This window comes from Pogona vitticeps, chromosome 4 (assembly GCF_051106095.1).
Source record: "Pogona vitticeps strain Pit_001003342236 chromosome 4, PviZW2.1, whole genome shotgun sequence".
In the NCBI taxonomy this organism is placed as follows: Eukaryota; Metazoa; Chordata; class Lepidosauria; order Squamata; family Agamidae; genus Pogona; species Pogona vitticeps.
In genome coordinates, this window is record NC_135786.1 from 113,549,697 (window position 1) to 113,572,100 (window position 22,404).

Genomic DNA, 22,404 nt, shown 5'->3' on the forward strand with positions numbered 1-22,404 from the left:
GTGTATCACTGACACTTGTCATTAGAAACTGACAGCACTCTCGCAGACCTTCATGACTCAATAGCTGTATTTGTAAATGAAGTCCTTCTGACCACCCAGTGACCAATCACACACACATGGCAAGCTAATTTGTAAGCTATGGGAAGTATGAAAATCCTGTATGGGAGTATGAAAATACATGAAAAGCCACCTGTTGTGGCAGTCAGACATCTTTCAGTACTTGAGGGATTCTAAAGACAGGCTACCTGTACTGTCACAGAGACCTTTGGGTAGTGTGAGTGCATATAAATTAAATAATTTTTTTTTTACAAGAAACATAATGCAAATCTGATGCTGAAAAATATGATCCAGCCTTGCAGCCCATTCTGACTTGTACTGAACACTGGGTACTTTATTCCATGTGGGATGTTCGGTGGAGGTCTTTGGCCTGGAGGTGTTTTATCCATGGTTGATCTCAGTCCAGAGGTAGTGTATAAATGCCATATCACCTTCAGCCATTGGACCCAGAAAGAAACTGGAAGAATTTATGAAGTAATATTCCCTGCCCAGGTAGACGTGGGAACATGCAGGTGAGAAACTACAGTGGTCTGATCCTAAAGACCAGTCTTAAGAAATTAGAATCCCTCAGTTTTTCTTACCTTGGCCCTGTTTGCAGCCTGGCAAGAAAGTGGAGGGAGATCACTATGTTCCCATGTCTCCTCGAAGCTTGGCTGAGGACATTGTTGACTGAAAAAGATTCAGACATGGTCAATCAGAAATGGAACGGACTACCGTGGGGTCTTGACTTGAGAACTTAATTCGTATTGGAAGGCGGTTCTCAAGTCAAAAAGTCTGTAAGTCAAGTCTCCATTGACCTACAGTGCATTGAAAACCGATTAATCCGGTAACAGGCCGTTTTTGTTCCATTTTGGTTTTTTTCTGGTCTGTAAGTCAAATCTCAGTCTGCAAGTCAAACCTAAATTTTGCGGCTAGAGAAGTCTGTAACTCAAAAAGTCTGTAAGTCAAGCCGTCTGTAAGTCAAGGGTCCACTGTATTTGAAACCTAAACCAATGGGGCCTGAGGGAGTGGAAAGGAGTGGTCCTCAATCTGGTCCGTCAGGGAGGTATATAGGTGACTCCCTGGTTTCCTTCCGATCAGTCTTGTTATTGCTGAAATGGGCCAACGTGACTTCCCTGAAAACTGGGCAGGAGTTAGTCATCCTGTAAGCTTCACATGTTTATCTGCAGTCCTTTTGGTCCATCCTGATCCCTCTGGGGCCTGTGCCGTCCTAGCACTCAGTGGTAATTAATGGGACTATAATGCAATTTGATTCGGGTTGTGCTTTCTGACTCTCTCGCCCTTCATGAACTAGGTGTTGTACAATATAGCTGTTGTCCATGCCAAGCTAGAGGACTGGAAGAAGGCAGAGGAGAATTTGACAAGGGCAATGAAACTGAAGACGGGACCCCGGCACAACAAAATTGATAAAGCCATGGAATCTATCCTGGTAAGAAATGGTAGAAAGGGATAATTAATTAATCTAGGCTCACTCACTATCCAAAGACCATGCAACTCTGGATGTAGCTTTTCTCTCCTGGGCTGGCTCTGTTTAGGTTTGTACACAAAATTTGTGATAATCAGCTTTCCAGGATGTCAGTGCAATCATGCTGAGATGGTGCAGCAAGATGGCGGTCTTTGCTTGCTCTCTTTCCCTACATGTAGAGGGGGGGGGGAGCTAGCCCTGCCATCTCTTGTCTCCAGTAGCCCTTGACACCCAGAGAGGACAGCTTACTGTGTCTGCAGATGTTCTCCATTACAGTTTGAAGTTTGGGATAATGAAGGCTTGGAAATGTGTGGAGACCCTCCCTAAGATGAAGGAACTCAGATCATTGGTCTCCACATGGGCAGCGCAATGAGATGAGACTGGCCGTGGGAGAGCAAGGATGCTCTTCTTCCCGGCATGTTGAATATACGTACCATTCCTGCAAATATTGGCAAGTCCACCTCACAGCCATTTTTTTCCCAAGGAGAGAGAAAATGATGGCAAGAATAATTTTCTGTTAAAATGGAGCACTTTAAAGTTTTACACATGGAAGAGAAAACTGGGAATGAGCCCTGTGGAAAATATTGTGCCTCCTTGCTTCTGACACCTAAGATGCAACTCAGCTCTGGAGATCCCAGGGAAGAGGCTCACAATCTGATCTGGACTTGAGACCTGGCAGCCCTCTAGCTTGGGAGGGAACTGTTGGCAGCGGGAGAGAATACGAATGTTATAGAAATCTGATCAGTGCCCCACTACAAAAGGGTCCACAGGCCCTGCCTTTTTTGACATTGGCAGATAACATCAGGTCCTTCATCCTCCTAAGTACTTATCACTATATTATGGATGAGTGACATGTCTGGTGGTGTCCTGAGATGAGAGGGGGGTTTGTCATTGCTGTATAAGGAGGAGACTGAAGAGAAGCATGCTGAAGCATGTAGGGTTACGTGATTTTAGAGCGCGGGGGGAGCCTCTTTTTCTATCAAGGGCCATGTCCTCTGGGGTGATCTGCCTGGTAGTGCATTCTGGTGGTGGGCAGAGTCACCACTGGCAGAAGGGAGAGCTGAAGATGAAAGTGGATAGGGTTCATGTTGTGTTTTTTTCTTCCTCCCTACCCTCCACCCTGTTCTCCCACGTGCAGTGCCATTCTGTCTCCTCCTCTATCCATACTATTCCACTTCTCTTTTGCTGCATCCCCTGAGTCTCCTCACTTCTTCTTTTTCCTTGCCATTCCGTCTTTCTCCCTCTGTCTGCCAGCCCATCCACTCCCATCTCTGTGCTATCTTATTTATTTATTTATTTATTTATTTATTTATTTATTTATTTATTTATTTATTTATTTATTTATTTATTTATTTATTTATTTATTTATTTAACTTATATGCCGCCCACTCTACCCAAAGGTCTCTGGGCGGCTTACAACAATTAAAATACAAGAAAAAGATAAAACAATTAAAATACAATTAAAATAGATAGAATCTTGTGTTTCTCTCTGTCCTCTCTCTATCCCTTCCCTCCCTCCCTCCCTCCTTCCTGCTCATCCCATCTTCCCTGTCTCTCTTCCTCTGTCTGTGCACTTCTCTCTCTTTGTCTGTGCCAACCCTTCCCTAAGGCCCTTTAAAATTATGTGAAGGGCCACCTGAAACTAGATTGAGAACTGCAGATTCTCCTGCCCTAGCATGGAATCAAAATATGGAACAAAAAGCATTGTTTTTAACGGATGAAAACATAAGTGGATGTTGGAGGCCGTATGTGACTGATCTTTGTATTTCCGTATATGCAGAAGCAAAGATGCTTGGATCCCATCATGATTCCTGAAGGGAAGTTGTTTCGGCCAAATGAAAAGCAAGTGGCACAGCTGGAGAAGAAAGATTACTTAGGGAAAGCCACGGTAGGAAGTTCAAAAGCAAAAGCAACCATCCAGTGTGACCTAGCATGTGTTCCTGAAAGGCTCACTCTGGTTATACTGTAGGAAAGGTGCTAGCTATTTGGGAGGGGTGGGGAGTTGCCCTGTTCCACATCTCCCCAGTTCTGGCTCGTTTGCACTGGTTACCTGTTGCATCCCAGATCAGATCCAAGGTTTTGATGATCACCTATAAAGCTCTCCATGTCACAGTGTCTTTCCCTAAGGTCATCCACCTGATCCACTGGGTCCTCCCAAGCCATGATCCTCCAGGTAGCCACTCCAAGGGAGGTCAAAAAAATGCTGTACTGTACTAGCAGTAGGTGGTGCCAACAGTATGGAACCAACTGCTGGTGGAACCGTGCCCAGCCCCCTCCCCCCCCTTCCTTTAAAAGAGCTTTGAAAACACTGCTTTACAGAGAGGCCTTTTTTGACAACCCTGCATGACCCGTTTCTTCCTGGTCTATTTGGTTATATGCCCATGTTGTATTTCAGTTTACATTTCTGCCACTTGATGTGTTCTTATTTTGTTGTTGTTTTGTTTATGTTTATTGTTTTGGTTGATTGTAAACCGCCCAGAATAGTGCATACATACATACATACATACATACATACATACATACATACATACATACATACATACATACATACATACATACATACATACATACATACATACATACATACATACATACATACATACATACATACATACATACATACATACACCTTTAACAGAAGCTTGATGTCCTGTAATCTGCAAGTGAAGCTATTCACAGTATGCAGAAGAGCATTACTTGCGGGTGCTGGTGAGCAAGCTACTGTGACAAACACATTTGCACAAGCTAGGTGAAAAGCTGAAAAATTTAAAATGAAACTGTCATTATGTGTGCATTGAAATATATTTGGGCTTTTAATGAAATCTCACATTCTAAAATGATAAAAGACATAGGAAATTTGCTTGTAAAACACTGTTCATATCATTTTCAAACTATAACTTAATTGCATTGTTAACCACTTTGATATACAGTAGTTGCAAATAAAAGGAAGAATTGGCAAGGTGAAAATTAACAAAACTCACTGGCAGCAGATGAATATGGGGAAAAAATTATGCAAAGAAAAAGATTGTGATCTCAGTCACATTAGATAATATCCAAACACAAAATTAGCATATTGTGGTGATGCAAACATAAGAAGATTTTGGATTATTACAGTTCATTTTATTTAGGCCCAAATTAAAATTATTCATTGTTCCCCTAAGATACCAGAGGTTTGACTTTTTATTTTACTCTTCTATGTTCTTGTAAGTGGGGGAAACAAACACACCCTATTCCACAGCATTCACAAGGGTCTACAATGATCATCAGACTTTAGGTGGGAGAACAGGGATGGTGGTGGTGGCAGAAAACTGGAGGAGTCCTACTCAAAGTCAGTTCTATTCCATAGATGAAAAGCAATTTAGGGCCCAAGCCTTCACCTTCTCAGTACAACAGCACTTTCATTACAAGCTCTGTAAAGCCTGCATCTAAACATTTTTCCCTGTATCTATGCTTGGTTTCATCAGGTGCTTTAATTTTTTTGTAGGGCAAGGCCCATACCTTCTTTGCTCTCCCTTGCACATTTTGTGCACATTTTTACTCTGTGTTGAGTGCATTACTTGAATACATTTCATTCATTTACTGAAGTGTGTTTTAGCCATGTTTTGTGCACCCTTGAAATGAGTGCAATGTGAGGATTCCGGACTGCAAGTTGCAGCTGGCCTGCAGATAGTTTGAGAAGCAAAACCAAGACAAGCCCATCAAATCTTGGGCTGAAACTGGAATTCCTCACACATCTCTAAGCTGACGTGCACCTTTTCTCACCTGTCTGTACTACAGTACCTGGGCAGGGGTCTTGAGCTGCTTCTGCTTCTCCCAAAGCCATGAACACATTGCCTTGTGTTCTCCTGCCTTCATTCACATTGCATTAGAAGTGGATGAACAAAAGAACATTAAAATGTGTTAAAGTATCTTGTTACTGGGTTTGTAGAATGCCTAAGGTGTAGCACTTCTGATTACAGGTTGTGGCATCAGTGGTTGACAAAGATGAGTTTGCAGGCTTTGCTCCTCTTCAACCCCAGGTGAGACAAAAATAAAAGGCTTCTTCTTGTCCACTTGTTTTATTCTCCTCTTTTGATAATTGCATCACATCTCCCCTGGACACAAAGTCAGCTTTCAATATATCCTCTGGTTTTTCTCACTTCATACTTCTGCTACCTTTCCTTCTCCCAGTGCTCTCTGCTGCTTCTTCCTGAGGGGTTAACATGTTTATAGGGTGCAATGGATAATGTTATCAAATCCCCTAAACCCTAGAGGATGATTGTTTGGGGAACAACTTCATAATTTTGGTTTCATATCCTGCCTCTTCATAGAATGGTATCAGACAAGGGCTGCAACAGTCTGCCAGTTGCATAGATTGCAATAGATTCAGACTATGAATCTATTAAATTTGTTAAAATTGTTTTTAATAATTTCACAACTTCCAAATCTGTTAAAAACTGTTTGAACAAAGCATCTCTAAGTAACTGAGGTTTTTTTTTTAAAAAAAAATTGGATATAAGAAATTACAAACAACTCATTGAAAATAAATTAATTCTTTAATTATCTAAAATTGCTGTTATCAGATGACATTACTGGCAGAGCAAAGAAAGTTGCACAACAGGATTTCAGCCACTAATAGTTAGAAAGTGGCATAGCCATGCAATGTGCAAAGACAGGAAGGTTGCTACGTACTTGCTCTGGTAATGTCGCAACAGACAGATGCAAGAATCATACACTAATTTCTGGGACCTCGTTTTTGAAGATCTGTTCAGCCAGCCATTAACTTCCACAAACAGCTCATCACTTGAGTAGTCTATTTATATGAACAATGTAACTTGGGAACAACCAATGTTTTCTGTTCAGGGTTTTTTTTCCAATTAAGAAATGTTAATTGGCATTTATTAGGCTTCTGAACTGCACTGGGAAACCTTTTGGGGTTGAAGATCCATATAGATACCTTTATATGTACATGTGTACAGTACTCTGTTTCCCTGAAAATAAGGCCTAACCTGAAAATAAGCCCTGGTATGATTTTTCAGGATGCTCGTAATATAAGTCCTACCCTAAAAATAAGCCCGAGTTAAGTGAAACCTCACCCTCCACCACTATGCAGCAACCAGAAGATGATGACATGACTGTATTTGAATAAATGTAGATGGTTGTAAAATATGCCCTGAAAATAAGCCCTGATGCGTTTTTGGAGCAAAAATTAATATAAGACCCTGCTTTATTTTTGGGGGAAATACGGTATCTGTCTCGTCCCTTCCAAAAGAGTCTGCTTTTGCTGCTCCCATGGTAATGCAGCTCACTGAAGCAGCAAGGAGGTGATTGCTTTGGAAGTCATCACTGGCCAGCTTCCTGAGCCTTTCACTCCAGGACTGCAGCCATTTCTATTCTCCTGAGCCTGTGCTTCATGTCAGCTGTGCTCACTTGTCGCTGACCTATAGCTAGTCAGCTGGTCCCCCCACACACACACACTCTGCCTACTCTCCATGAACCACATGAATTGGGCATCGCCATTAAGAAACATTTCTCAATGATGGGAAGAAGCAGAGGCATAGCCAGCCCAGAATCCATATACTCCATTCTATGCATGCATGTATTGTTCCACTCACGTGATACAGGTGGGAAACAGCACCTCTGCATTGCAGCATTTGTTTAAGCAGACAGCAAGCATCTCCCAAAGGCTGAGCAGCTCTGGTGAGATAGTGGGCTACAGAGCTCTGCATCTGAACCCTGCAGCCATTCTGCTGCCCTGAGGTGTGGGTGAAGGACATTGGTCCATCATCACAAGTACTATAGTAAAATTCACCCATCAGTTTGCTTGGCTTGTGCATGTAGAACATTGACTAAAGTAACAAACTTGCCTGGACAATGATAACATTTTCAGTTGTGCCTCCTCTTTGAAAATGTTCCGTCTCTCGTCAGCCCACGTTCTGAATTAGAAAAGATCAAGAGCTGTATACAGAGCGGGAGAGGCAAATGCTAACATATGTTTGTATTTGCAGGCATCAGAACCGCCTCCAAGACCAAAGACACCAGAAAAACTCTGGTAAGATCCATAAAATTCAGAGAATATCAGGCTACAGCTGCCTCTGTTTGTTACATACAGTAAGGCTCTGCTATGACTATTCATAACACATAGTTCTTTAAAAGGAAAAGGAATCTGTAGATTTACAACACTGGAAAGTTTAGATGTCTGCCTTCTTTATGCATAAGGTAAGGAATTATTTAATGGTGACTGGTGTCCCTTGTGACTGATTGGGCTGAAGGCATAGCAAATAAGAGTGGACAGAGCAAGAGGGAAAATGGTTTGTTTCTGTTCATGTGTGCCCACACATAGGCAAGCAGTCTCTCTCTCTCTCTCTCTCTCTCTCTCTCTCTCTCTCTCTCTCTCTCTCTCTCACACACACACACACACACACACACACACACACACACACTCACTCACTCACTCACTCACTCACTCACTCACTCACTCACTCACTCACTCACTCACTCACTGCTTCTAGTACGTGTCCATGGGGATAGTTTGGATTTGAGTGATGACAGTGCCCCACTTACACAAGAGTCTCCACTGGAACTATCAGAATAAGATTATTGTTTTCTCAGAGACGAGGGGTGGTATTTCAAATGTTCAGGTACTGTATATGAAACATATCAGAGAAATGCAAAATGAAGTGCTTGAGAGTTGAGCATGAAATGATGTCTCCATCTTCTTCCAAGGTATTAGAAGACTGTGTTATTTTCCAAACATGCTCAGGGTTGTATAATATAAAGCCATCATCAGGCAACTTCACCACATGTCCAGCACCTGGGACCAATTGTTTTTGCAAATTTACCATATTTTTCTCAGGAACCTGGATTGTGGAGTGAAACAATCATTTTTATTTGCTTAATTTATTATTGGACTGACTAAATTGTAAGTTGCTCTCCCTATGCAGGACCCTACAGGGACAACCTCACAGAGTTTTGTATGAGTTTATACCAGAGACAGAGGATGAGCTTCAAGTCCTTCCTGGAAACATTGTTTTTGTCTTGAAGAAAGAGAAAGACAACTGGGCGACTGTTGTATTCAATGGAAAGGTATTACAAAAGAGCTGAAGATAACTCTCTGTGGCAATGGGCTATCGAGCTGTAATTCGTGACCTCAATTCTGGTGCTGTAAAGGAACAGGAGGCAATGAGATATGACCCTTCTGCACCTAATTTATTTTTCAGACAATTGGGACTAGAAAATGACATTTGGGCCAAGAAGTCTAGTTAGGATAATAACAGGATGAAAGCTAGGATGGAGTTCAGGAGAGTCAGCCCCCAGCTGGCTTCTATGTACGCCAGTGTGCTGTAGGCCAGCAACGAGAGAACCCTCCCAATTGGCCATCTATTGAAGAAGAATGAGAACAAAGAACAAATATTTCCCTTCAGGAAGGTGGCAGTGATTTTAGGAGATAGTCACCAAAAGGAAACAACCTGCAAGTGGACACTTATAGAAAAACAAGAGGACAAAATGGTCCTAACCCATCTGGTCCCCCATCTCTATTAAATATAAGGTGGCTGAACTTACTCCAACACCCATCACATTCATGTGCATTCCTCCCCCTCACTATGACTCCATCAACTTATTGCCCCATCAGTAGGGTAAATGTGACCTAAAAAGGAGCAGGCGGTACCACAGGGCTTGTTTTTAAGTTAATTAGGTATCTGTCTGTAAAGTCAGAGGTCAAGAGTTCTGTTCCTTACTGTCTCTTCAGGGAGAAGAGTCAGTCTATGTAACTTTCGGTAAGCTGCACAGTTCTAGCGTGCCCCCAGAAAAGTGGGGGGGGGGGGGGGGGGAGAGAGATGGTAAACCACTTCTGAGTACTTCCCAGAAAACTCTGGAAAGGGTTGTCATAACAACTGACTTGATGTTGCACCATATAAATTAATTCTTGTTTTGTTTTTCAGTCGTTCTTTCTGATTGACTTCACACAGACTAAGATTCTAGAGTCTCCTGTCTGGAGTCCAGCCATGATTTAACTCATCCAAAATAGTAGAATCACTCATGGGATGATTGTACAATATCTGTGTTCCTGAATCCCTTACAATGGAGACCTTCTTGGGCTAAAATTTTAAGACTGACAGAGATGTACTGAGGGGACAATGCTGCCTGTTCCCATGTGGCTTCTCTATTGTATCAGCAGGAAGCAGCTGTTCTCCTCTGTAGAAATAATAAAGGACACATCATTCTTCCTTGCTTTCTCCTCCTCACCAAAGAGAGAGAGAGAGAGAGAGAGAAGATGCTCAGAATTCAAAGTTACTTTTAGTGAAGGAAGTGGAGATGCCAGACCACTTCATCATTACCTAGGCAGGGTTTTATGAAAAAGAATTTCCATTGTTCTGACAAAGTATAGTCAAAATACTGACATTTTAGAAAATTGGATTGATGAGGAGGAAGGAGTGGAGGAACACTCTTCTATCCACTCATGGGAAGAGAACGCTTTTCAGTGTCCATGAAGACCTCTGATACTGTCCACTCTCCTAACAGTTGCTTTTGATTTTTTGTACAGGAAGGCATTGTACCTTGCAACTATCTAGAACCAATGCAAATGACAAACCAAAACTCACCCTTGGTAAGATAAAGTTGCATACTTAAACAAGAACTAAATGTAAGCATACATCGGCTTGCTAAAATCAGACCCACTATGCCAGTTTAACTTCTAAGATTATTTACCTATCTGCTAAAATTATTATGGTGTGACACATGCATCATTTTGTTCTCAGACAATTCACTGAAGTAACTAAGCTATTTTTGTGTATCAGCTTTTTAAAAAGTAAGACTAGAAAATAGTACCTTATTCAAAAAGCAGCCAGAGAGAGATGGGGAGGACTATAGATGGTCTAACGCACGCATGCACACGTGTGTGTGTGTGTGTGAGGGGGCTAATAAAGATATCACCTGACCTTGCTTTTAGATTAACACTGTAACTCTTCTTCCCAGTGCTGAATAGGCAACATCCAATATAAACTGATTGGTTGGTCACTAAATTATTGATATGTGACATCTTAGATTACTCAAGGCTTCACAATATGCAGAGAGGATGGTATCTTGAAGCAGGACACTTTCTGCCTGTGTGGCAGTTAATCTTGATGGCTCTCTCATTTCCAGCAAAAAGGACCACCTTACCTGTGGTGGCGCTGTGGGCTAAACCACAGAAGGCTCCGTGCTGCAGGGTCAGAAGACCAAGCAGTTGTAAGATCGAAACCACGAGTCGGAGTGAGCTCCCGTTGCTTGTCCCAGCTCCTGCCAACCTAGCAGTTCGAAAGCATGCAAATGCGAGTAGATCAATAGGGACCACTTCAGTGGGAAGGTAAAACGGAGTTCCCTAGTCACGCTGGCCACGTGACAACAGAAACTGTCTTCGGACAAACGCTGGCTCTACGGCTTGAAAATGGGATGAGCACCGCCCCCTAGAGTTGGACACAACTGGACTAAAAATGTCAAGGGAAACCTTTACCTTTTTTTACCTGTTTCGTGCAGCCTCTTTCCAGAGCTTGGAACATTATTCTAAAACACCTAAGTTAGCAGTATATTATTTAAAATGACCTAAAAACCTAATTTAGTTTAGATCACTGGTTCTTAACCTTGGGTTACTCAGGAGTTTTGAACTGCAACTCCCAGAAGCCTTCATCACCAGCTGTCCTGACTGGGGTTTCTGGGAGTTGCAGTTCAAAAGCATCCAAGTAACAAAGGTTAAGAACCACTGGTTTAGATAAACACTGCTGGGTAAGGTTTTTAACTCACTGGCCAAAATCCTATTCCTTTTACAAGCCTGAAAGAAAACTTAGTGGTTCCCCCAACATGCTCTCTATTTGCATGAAGGAGAGCCTGCTGAAGGGGCAGAAATGGTTCCATGGTTGACCTTACATGCAAACAAGATTCTAGCCATTAAGTTAAACATCACATTATTGGTTATTTTAAATATGACATGTTATTGTGGTTGATACTTACTTACTTACTTAGATATGCTTTTTAAAAGTTGGCTTCCCAAACATGGCACTTTTAAGATGTGCTGAACTTCAGATCCCACAATTCAATTGCTGTTGTTTTTTTAATTTTATTTTATTTATATCCTGCCTATCTGGTCTGATTGGGGATGTCAGGTTGGGGATGTTGGGGATGTCAGGATTTGTAGTTCCACCAATTTGAGAGGTGCCAGCTAGGAGAATGTTGCCCTTAAAGCCTGAAACTAAGAAAGGGATTAAGCTGTGCTGCTGATCTGTATCTTTCTTCCGCTCCCTTAACCAGAACACTTAATATTGTTCATTCACCCTTTAAATTCTGGGATTAACATTACAGCCAGTACAAGTGCTGCTCACAGACATGCCATATCATTTCCCTTTTACACTGAAGGAAAACAGTGCCAACTTGGACATCCCTGATCCACCTCGCATTGCTGCTCCAGAGCGCCCTGCGAAACGTCCCCCAGGTCAGTAAGGGAATTAATTATACAGTGAATCCTTTTCAGGAGGTGGTGCAAGTAGAACACCGACTTTCCACAAGTTACGGAATGGGAAATTATTCTGAGGAGAATTGTGGGATAGTGACGGGTAAGAATGTGCTTTCATTAAAAGTTGGCTTCTAATTTTGAAACTAGTAATTGCAAAATAGTTAAATCTACATTAGACGGATGAAAGCCCCATTAAATTTAGTTGCTTTTGCTTCCAGGTAAGCAAGGATCCAATTGCTGCCTTAATTAGCTAATGAGATTACTATTTCCAGTCATCTGTTGCGCCAAAAGAGATTGTGCATGAAGCTAAAAGTCATCTGCAGGGCAGTAAGCCCACCGAATCCTATGGAGCTTACACTCAAGAGGACTCAAGATACACCTGCCAGTTAGTTTCCTCCAGATTCTTACTGTTGTGCTTTTAATTGGGAACCCTTTAAAATAATCCATCTGGATCTTGTACCCACAATAGAATGGAGTGGCAGAGACTCTGACTGCACATTAGGGAAGTGGGTCATGTCTAATGCTTTTCAATGTTTTCTTCAAGAGAGTCCAACAAGAACTCTCTTACCACTCTGAAAGCTTTCCCCAAATTTGAACACCATTTCCCCCCTCTTTAGGCAGGAAATTAACACATCAGGAATACTTGGTAGCCCAATGTTATGCTTTGTTTGCTTTAATGAAGGGTTCACTCATAAAACATATTTTCTCCCCAATCTGCAGTCCAATGGGTTACAATTGATTCACCCATTGCAGGACTCTTCTTATTCTAGTACAGATATAATTGCAAAGTCATGACTGCTTTACTGAGCCAAAGCATATACTTTCAGCATCTGTTTATATGTTTTTTTTTTTAAAAAATTCTCCTGTTTTGTTTAATTCTTCTACTTCTTTTTGTAGGTCAGAGAACCCCAGAGGTAAGTGACCCCCTTGAACAGTTGAGTTGTTGGAGAGACAAGAGAAATCAGATAATAATTTGTATAGTGCATGCTGTTGTAAATGAAGATCCCGTGGTGCTTTCAAGCTTCCACTGCTTCTTATCTTAGCATAACACACAACGGAGGCCTAGATCCTGTAATTACAGTCAGCTATCTTATTCCTAACCACCACTACAGTAGTTCTGTGAGGCAGAACCCTGCTCCTGCTTAAAATATTCAGGCTTTACCTTTCAGTGATGGTTGCATGCGTTTTACTACACCACAATGGAAGCAAACCAATTTTTCAGGGAAAGGTTCTGACATGTTTACTGTGATTGGAGGAAGATCTTCAGATCCGAACTTCAGCTTTTGATGTTTCAAATTCTAAATAACAATTTTGCTTAGAAGGTTAATTTAAACTTCGAGGGAGTTTGCATTGGCACATTACTGCTTTGTTGACAAAGCATATCGAAAGCTAATACATCCACATGGACACACAATAAAAGAAGACTAATTAGGCAGCATATAAATGTGGCAAGTAAATAAAAAAAGTCTCAGAAAGTATAAAGAATAGTATTGTAGACTGAAAGACAAGACTTCCATTCCGGAAAACATGGCAAAAGTCAACACAGATGTTCCAGCACCCTCTCCTTTAGAAACTAAGCACTGAATTTCCCTTGACAGCATCCCAACGACATAGTGCTAACATTCTTTTTTAAACAATGAAGACTTATCACACTCCAAGATACTTCAAAACACTGTGATAAGATCTATCATGTGAAGTACGGGTGCATGTTTGCAAGTGTTTCTTTCCATATGCTTTAGTGTGCAGGCAAGAAGTCCCATGTGCCCTCCCATCTAAACAGTCATCCAGAATGTAGATGGGTTTGGAAACCTTCATTGCTCTTTTCCATCTTTGCAGTTTGCCACTCCTACTCCATATATAATCAAAGTGCATTATAAATATACTATAGCCCTGCAAGCAAGCCCTGAGCTATCATACCACAGTCTGCTTGACAAAGTGTGTAAGAAGCTGGAGCTCTCCCCACAGCACACCAGCCTGAGGTAAGAAATGCAACACAACAGCTCTCCACTTCATCCTTGCTGAAGAAACAGGATTGCTTTTGGTCTCACCAGTTGTTCTCTCTGTGATGTTTAGCTACCGGCCCATAGACGGCAAAGAGCTTGTGCTTTTGAATGAGAACAACATGAAGACCTTGTGGAATCATGCAAAGAACCTTTCTTTGACACTATGGTGTAGCAGCCAGCAGGTGGGTAAGAATAGAGCACATGAGGAGGAGGTGTCTTTTGCAGGAAGTGCCAACGGTTGGGGAGTTCCTTCTTCAATGAAGCGTGTTGCTTTTCATTACATTTCTATTCCTTTTTGAAAACACTGTCTTAAACTTGAAAAATTCCACTAAAATGCCTCTGCAAAACAACTAGAACCCATTATTCAACATATTTTAAGAAAATCTACTTGATTTATTTCTGAAAGGCAGCTTCACTGTGCCCAACTTAGCAAACAGAGCAATTTCTCAGGGGACCTGTGTCACCTCCAAGCTCTGGAAAGCACCACATGTAACCCAAACCATTCAAAATGTTTCATGCAGTTCCACTCAAAGCAACTGCTATAAACCATTTTATTTGCAGGTATGCAGGACATGTGCAGGCAGTATTTCTATTCAGTTGCTCAGTAAACCTACTCCCTCCCTTCATTGTTTTCCTCACCAACTGTGATGTCAACAAAATGGTAAACAATTTTAAAAATTAGCATAATAGTGACTGAATAAATTAACTCACTTCTAATTAAGTATTAAACTATGAGTATTTAGTTTTGAAGTTGTGACCATATGATAGTTAACATTCACAAATTGTTGTCATTCTCTGTTTTCAGCTTCTTTGAAATTCATATTTGTGACCACCATAGTGGTACATATGTGAAATGGCTATAAATTATTTAGAAATGGGCTTACTCTTTGCACTTCAGGTTTAAGTTGTTTAATTTTTTTCATTTGCAATCTTAGGACTGGTTATTCCATAACTTTAAAACACGAGTTCGGTAGTAATAGGCACTCCAGTTTATTTACAAGTTGCTAAGAGGAAGACATTAAATGATCCTAGTATCCTCTCACCCACTGAGGTACCTGCTAAGTCACTGCATGGTATCCAGCTTCAGCCCTTCTTACATTTGCCAAAACAATGGGTTGATAACTCAATCAAATCATGCAATAAAATATTTCAATCACTCCCAATACAAAAATGCAAAATTTTCTACAAGCTGAGAGTCATGCAGAGACCCAGTTGGTAGGTGTCACTTTTAGGAAGTAGATATTCCCCTCATTTCTTTTAAACCTTTTTAATAAATTGTTTTAAGAATAATGCATGGCTCCAGTTTTTAATTCTGGTGAACACATTCTTAGTTATCATGTTTCAAAATCTGTTGAACTCCAGCAACAACCAGGACACTCATGGAAAACTCAAAAGGAAGCATTAAGAAGGATCTTGAACCCCTTAACGAAAAAGTCCTGGACTGGTTAATGACTCCAAAGAGTTTCAGATTTGGGCATCTGTAGAACTAGTTGAGATTTTTTTTAAAAAAAAAAAATCTTCTGAATATAGAGGTAACACATACTTCTATTTTCTACCACTTCTGCTAATATATCTAAGCTGGCTGTTTTTTACATCAGGCGGGTGAAGATGATCTAAACACTGAAAATGGTATGGAGAATACGCAGAAGAGAGCAAAAGAGAGAGAAGCAAATGAGGTTGTAGCACTGTATACTTATGAAGCTGCCCAACCAGAAGACCTGGAGTTCCAAAAGGGAGACACAATACTTGTTCTGGCTAAAGGTAAGTTAATCCACAACCACAGAGGTTTATTAACCACACATGGGAGACTGTCATGCACCTTATGATCCTTATTAAGAATTAGGTTACCTGAATAGATTTACCTAATAGGAGATGGAATATTTAAACTGACTTCAGTGGCAAAGACTAATCCAGCATTCATAGAATCATAGAACTGTAGAGCAAGAAGGGACCCTGAGAGGCACTGAGTCCAACCCCCCTCTTGAAGCAGGAAATCTACAACTAAAACTCCAATTGCCTCAAGAGTCATTCCGTTTAGCTCAGTGTATTAACCATGTACTTGATGCTCATGATTCATATCAACCACATTTTTTTCTAAAGGAGCAAGTTTGTTTCTTTCAAAAAAAAAAAAAAAGGCAGAACACCCCTTGTTTAGAAAGCAATACCGGCGCTCCTTCCTATGGTTGTTCCTCACCTACCCATCTCTCATCCACCCCCCTCATACTCAACCTGAATTGTGATTGCCATGAAGCTGCCTGCCACAAGGACCTTTTGCAGCTCCAATATATTTCATGACCTTCCGGGTTCCATTTCCTTCTCACATCCCACCCCCTTGGAACTAGATACAAGAAGTGCCAGATGGCTAACTGGAGATTCTGCCTCAAGAACTTTTAAAGGAAATTGGCAGGATATCTGGGCTGGCATCCTTAGACACAGTGCGCATGGCTGAGAGCAGTAACAATCTGTTCAGAAATCATACTTGAACTTTTTGGAACCCAACAACTATCATCTACAGTCATGGGAAAAGGAAAGTATCCCCTCTTTGAATGCTGTTTATACATCAGGACGTAATAAAAATCATCCGGTCCCTAACAGGTCTGAAAAGTAGGTAAATACAACCTCAGATGAACAACAACACATGACATATTGCACTGTGTCATGATTTATTTTACAAAAATAAAACCTAAATGGAGAACCCATGTGTGAAAAACTAAGTACACCTTTACTGATTCCATAGGAATTAAGAGGCTAAGTAACAGCCCTCTGATCCTAACCAAATACCCTTGAATAAATTGATCATCAGGAAGTGTGACCACCTCTATAAAAGCCAAAGTTTTAGCAGTTCGCTGGTCTGGAGCATTCAGGTGTGTGTTAACACAATGCCGAGGAGGAAACACATCAGCAGTGATAGCAGAGAAGCAATTGTTGCTGCCCATCAATCTGGGAAGGGTAATAACTTATTTCTTTAAGGCTATTTCCAAACAATGTTAAGTCCTTCATTCCACAATGAGAAGATTATTCACAAGTAGAGACACTTGCCAGTCTTCCTAGGAGTGGCCCTCCAAGCAAATTCACCCCAAGGTCAGACAGTGTAATGCTCAGAGAAATTTCAAAATTCCAAAGTGTTACTTCTTAGATTCTACAGGCCTCAGTTAGCATGGTAAATGTTAAAGTTCATGACAGTACAATTAGAAAAAGACTGAACAATCATGGTGTCAGCTTCTTGCTGTTTGATGTGCAGAGTACTCTGATTGAAGGAAAAAAACACACACTCTCTTCTTCTACAAGACACGTGTATTAACAAAAATACAGTGGTGCCTCGCTTAGCGATTGCCTCATTTAACGATGTATTCGCTTAGTGATGAGGTTTTTGGAGCGATTTTGCGCTCCGTTTAGCAATGTTCCCTATGGGGACATTTCGCATAGCAATGTTCGGGACCTTGCCTCGCTTAGCGATGACAGTTTTAGGTCCCCTGTTTCGCTTAGCGATGTTCTGTTTTCGCTATTTTTAAAGTGTCTTAAAAGGTTCAAAAACGGGTTTAAATGCTTGGGATTGTTAGTGCACCTTCTGAAACCTTTGCAAACTTAATTTGGCTTTGATCTGACTCTTCGTTAATTTTTGGTGAATTTTATTCTCCCCCATTGGGATGCATTGAACTGTAGGTTTGACAGCTGAATCTTTTAAGACACACTTAAAATTGCAAAAACGGACATCGCAAAACCATTGGAATGCATTGAATAGGCTTCAATGCATTCCAATGGGGGAAACATTGTATCACTTAGCAATGTTTCCTATGGGGATTTTCGCTTAAGGACGGCAATCCGTTCCCATTGGAACGGATTAACCGGTTTTCAATGCATTTCTATGGGAAATGGTGTTTCGCTTAGCGATGTTTTCCCATAGCGATGTGTTTTTTTGAACCAATTAACATCGTTAAGTGAGGCACCACTGTATATACAAATATACAAAGTAACAGATCTTCGGCGTGGCAGCAAAAATAGAGGCAAAGTACATAGAGGATAGTAGCATAGAGGAAGGAGAAGGAGATACATTCACGTTCACAATGTTCCCTTATACAGTGGTGCCTCGCTTAGCGACGTTAATCCATTCCAGGAAAAACGTTGATTTTTAAAAAGCCCATAGAAACGCATTAAAACGTGTTTAATGCATTCCTATGGGCTTAAAAACTGACCTTATGCGAAGATCCTCCATAGGGGTGGCCATTTTCGGTGCCTCTAAAGCGAGGCAAAACAGCAGGCAGCCATTTGGTTTTTCCGGTGGCCATTTTGGAACCGCCGATCAGCTGTGCAAAAAGGGTCGCTTTGCCATGATCACTTCCCCACGATCATCGCAAAGCGATTTTTCCCCATAGGGGCCATTGCTAAGCGATCGCTCTGGCGATGGCCAAAACCCCATCGCTAAGCGATTTTATCACTCAGCGGAGCGACCGCTAAGCGAGGCACCACTATATACAGTTGAACTGATGCTTCTGTCCAATCACTTCAAGTGTTGCATCATCTTCCTTTACATGGGTGCTGCATCATCCACAGATGTTGCTTCTTCTTCTTCTTAGTCAATGTGACTCAGCACTTACACAGGTGATCATCATGGCAGTTCATTATTGTTACAGTCTGGACCTGTTCAGGCCTATAAAATTCTCAATACTTTGACACATGGTTTGTTTGGAAAAGTTGCCAGGAGAGCGCCTCTTCTCTCTAAAAAGAGCATGGCAGCATGGCTTAGGTTTGCAGTTACATATGGACAAACCACGAGACCTCTGGAACAATGCCCTTTGAACAGCCAAGACTGAAGTGGAGAAACTTGGCCATAACACAAAATGCCATGTTTGGCAAAAACCAAACACAGCATTTCAGCAAAAACACTTCATACCAACTGCCAGGCATGGTGGTGGAGGGAAGAGGATTTGGGTTTGTTTTGCGGCCCCAGGACCTGGGCACCTTGCAGTCATTGAGTTGACCATGAACTCCTATGTATACCAAAGTATTCTAGAATCAAAACTGAGGCCATCTGTCCAACAGCTAAAGTTTGGCTGAAATTGGTCATGGAACAGGACAAGGATCTTAAGCACACCAGAAAATCTATAGCAGAATGGCTGAAACAGAAAAGAATCAAGATGTTGCAATGGCCAATTCAAAGTCCAGACCTCAGTAAGACTGAAATGCTGTGGCAGGACCTTGCAAGAGCTGTGCATAAACAAATGCCCGCGAACCTCAATGAAGTAATGTTGTAAAGAAGAGTGAGCAAAATTCCTCCACAAAAATGAAAAAGTCACACAGAAAATGAATACTTCAAGTTATTGCTGCTTAACACGGTTCTACAAGTTATTCAGTCATAAAGTGTAGTTAGTTTTTCGCACATGGCTTCTCCATTTTCGCTTTATTTTTGTAAAATAAAAAATGACACAATGTAGTATGTCATGTGTTGTTGTTCATCTGAGGTTGTGTTTACCTAATTTCCAGACTTGCTAAGGACCAGATGATTTTTATTATGTCCTGATGTGTAAAACCACAGAATTCAAAGAGGGCATACTTTTTTTTCACATGACTGAATACTTCCAATATTTTTGTTCGAGATTTGATAGCTTTGTCACCTTGACATTTTCAGCATATTTCACAATTCAGCTGCATTTTGCAGTTTGGTAAACCATCATTGACTCGGTAAGCAATTGGCTTACCAGGTATTTGTTCACCTTCTTTGGAAAAAGAGATTTTAGCTTTTGCCAAATATTGACAAAAACTCTTAGGTCCTGCTTTTGTACCTTATAATCATTCTGCCAAGAATGCTGAGGGACCATTAAGAGTAATGCATAGCTCTTAATGGTGGCCTAGGTAGGCAGAAGGGGATGAACATACCATAGGGTAATGGCTAAGCAGAAGTGTCTTTTTGGGGAACGCATCCTACGTGAACGTACCACCTTTCTGGATCTCAGATACAGTGCAGAGATCATGCCAAAACATCCTTATCAGCTGGAGGCATAACATACTCAGTATTTCATCATTCAGTGCACCTCCTGTTCCAGGTCAAGATATGCCTGTTACTTCAATTTCATAACTCTAAACTTGCTTAGTTTCGTAGCTTTGAAGCAAGTGAAGGTACACTGCTGTTCTTTGGCAGAAGACCCTGGAAGAATCTCCCTCTCCACTTTGGTAACTTTGCATGCCATCATATTCCCCACTCATAGAAAAGCTAGAGCGACAGGTCAGATCAAGGGCACTCGCTGCAGCTCTTTGAAAACCTAGTTGTTAGTTCTAGGTACAGGTAACCCAGTAGATCAATGGGACTTACAGGAATGACTTACCAAAGGCCCATTGATTCAAGGGTGATATTCTAGTGGAGCTAATAAATGGATTTAGCCCAAAGTGCAGGGGAGAGAAGATCATCTGGCTATGTTTTCCATTATGTTTACATACATTTGTCCCTTCACATCCTTCTCCACCCTCCTTATAACTTTTAATCCAAGGATCCCCACTCATTTTCCCTCTCTGGAAACTTTCTTGCCATTAATGCTGCTGGTGTACTTAGGTTGCATTTAACAGAACCCCCCCAATACATCATTTTAACTCCCATTTCCCCCCTTGTATATAGGATTGGCACTGAAAGAGACAAAGTGACCTCCACTGAATCCACTATAGTATGTTCAGCAGCACAGCTTCAGGGGCCAGTAACTTCCTCCCTAGAAATAATCAGCACTGAGAGCGCAGTATCAAACCCTGAAGTTGCCACAGTGTTAATGGACAAAGATGGTTAGTCTGTTAATAGTGTTGTTTGGTCTTTCCCAAAAGGAACTTTACCACCACTTGCTGCACTCCATTCCTCTTCAGGTGTGCAAAGATCCAACACACTTCTTTACTTTTGACCTTTAGTATGTGTGTAGCAGGAAGGACTTCAGTAAGCAGAACTTACAGTGCATGGGATTTTTTAAAAAAGAAGTGGTACTTCCCAAAATCTTTTCTTCCAAACAGTGGCAAGACGAATCATAGGAGACCCTTGCTTGATTACATCACACTACACTTACAGCTGCAACTGTTCCTTAGCAATATTTTACAGTCCACAGCACAATCTTTGACTGATTCTCGCCATCAACAGATATTTAAAATTGATGCTAATATTATTTTATCTTCTAGTGAATGATGAATGGTTGGAGGGCAAGTGCAATGGGAAAGTAGGCATTTTCCCCAAAGCTTTTGTTGAAGAATAAAATAGCAAAGATCCTCAACCCAAAGTGTAACAAGATGAAGCCTCAAACGACTGAAGGGATGCTGATGCTTTTTTTCAAGAGAATCAGTTCATTACACTCAAATGTCTATTTCCGCTAAATGAAACATCAGGGATGTGTTCTAGAGACATGATATTCTGCTTTCATTAGATCCACACTGGATTTCCTTGGCTACAACATGAGCCAGCTCAATCTTATACAATAACTGTTCAGCTAATCCTTTTGTGTCCACTCAACTGTAGTGGCAGAGTTATGCATCTCTTTTTGTTATCTTTGGGAAAATGTGAACTTAGGAAGCATTCCACAGATTTATCATATGACAGCCCAGAGAATGTATACATACATTTCAGTTATCAATAAGATGCCATCCTGGACTTCCCCAATCTGTTCTGATATGAACAACTCCAAATGTACTGCACAACAACCATAGAAGAGGGGCAAATGGGCCAAAAGGAGCAGGAAATTCACCAAGATGCTTTAAAAGGTGCAAATTTGACCTCTTGGTTGCAAACTAAGAACTGCTTAAAAATACCAGCAAAATGCAAGTAAGACAGACTTCAGTTTCCAGCAAGTGAAGATAATCCATTAACTAGTTCAGTTGTTCTGCTGGGTTTTAGAAACATGAAAACCACCTTTTGAAAGCTCGTGCTTCTTCTCCCTCCTACCCCAAAACATGCAGCTTCATTAATTACTGTATAAACTGCTATTTTTGAAAACAACTGTAGCTGGAATCCTACTGGCGTTTGCAGAAGGTTTTTGCAATTTGCAGCAGCTGAGTGATGAGGTGCCAGGGCAAATCTTGGTTATACAGACTAGGCACAAAATCCATTAGCCACAAGAACTGAGACAAACCTGAAACAACCACTAAAAGGATTCTGGCCAGTCTTCTTGCATTAATGAGTTTGATCTGGCATAAGCTTTTCTGGGCTGCAGCCTACTTCCTCCATTGGTGGAATTGGACTGCATTCCATGGAAGTTATCAATATTTATCAGTTTGTTAGTCCAAAAGATCTCTGAAATGTGAAGAACAACAAAATTTTGCACATGCTGGCAAAAGAAAGGGGGAAGAGCCAAAATACTGTATCACTTTGAAGATCAAGTGTTTCATTTCAATGTAAGCTTTTCTGGATGAAAATCTACTTCTTTAGAAACAAGGAATGCAAGCACCATACTCTC

At 41.1% G+C, this 22,404-nt stretch overlaps 1 protein-coding gene and 1 long non-coding RNA gene across 2 annotated transcripts in view; one reads left to right on the plus strand and one right to left on the minus strand.

The window, feature by feature from the left end:
* NCF2 (neutrophil cytosolic factor 2) overlaps nucleotides 1-21,383 on the plus strand; it is a 30,946-nt gene extending 9,563 nt beyond the window's left edge. The window contains 12 exon segments of the mRNA XM_078392348.1: nucleotides 1,352-1,486; nucleotides 3,303-3,410; nucleotides 5,482-5,541; nucleotides 7,510-7,553; nucleotides 8,446-8,587; nucleotides 10,047-10,109; nucleotides 11,891-11,970; nucleotides 13,734-13,749; nucleotides 13,824-13,966; nucleotides 14,061-14,172; nucleotides 15,589-15,751; nucleotides 21,137-21,383. Of these exon segments, the coding sequence (XP_078248474.1) occupies nucleotides 1,352-1,486; nucleotides 3,303-3,410; nucleotides 5,482-5,541; nucleotides 7,510-7,553; nucleotides 8,446-8,587; nucleotides 10,047-10,109; nucleotides 11,891-11,970; nucleotides 13,734-13,749; nucleotides 13,824-13,966; nucleotides 14,061-14,172; nucleotides 15,589-15,751; nucleotides 21,137-21,240 (1,170 nt within the window). The 3' untranslated portion in view covers nucleotides 21,241-21,383.
* Nucleotides 1-22,404, minus strand: part of LOC144588868 (uncharacterized) — a 175,557-nt gene that overhangs the window by 1,281 nt on the left and 151,872 nt on the right. The gene's annotated exons all lie outside the window — the stretch shown is intronic.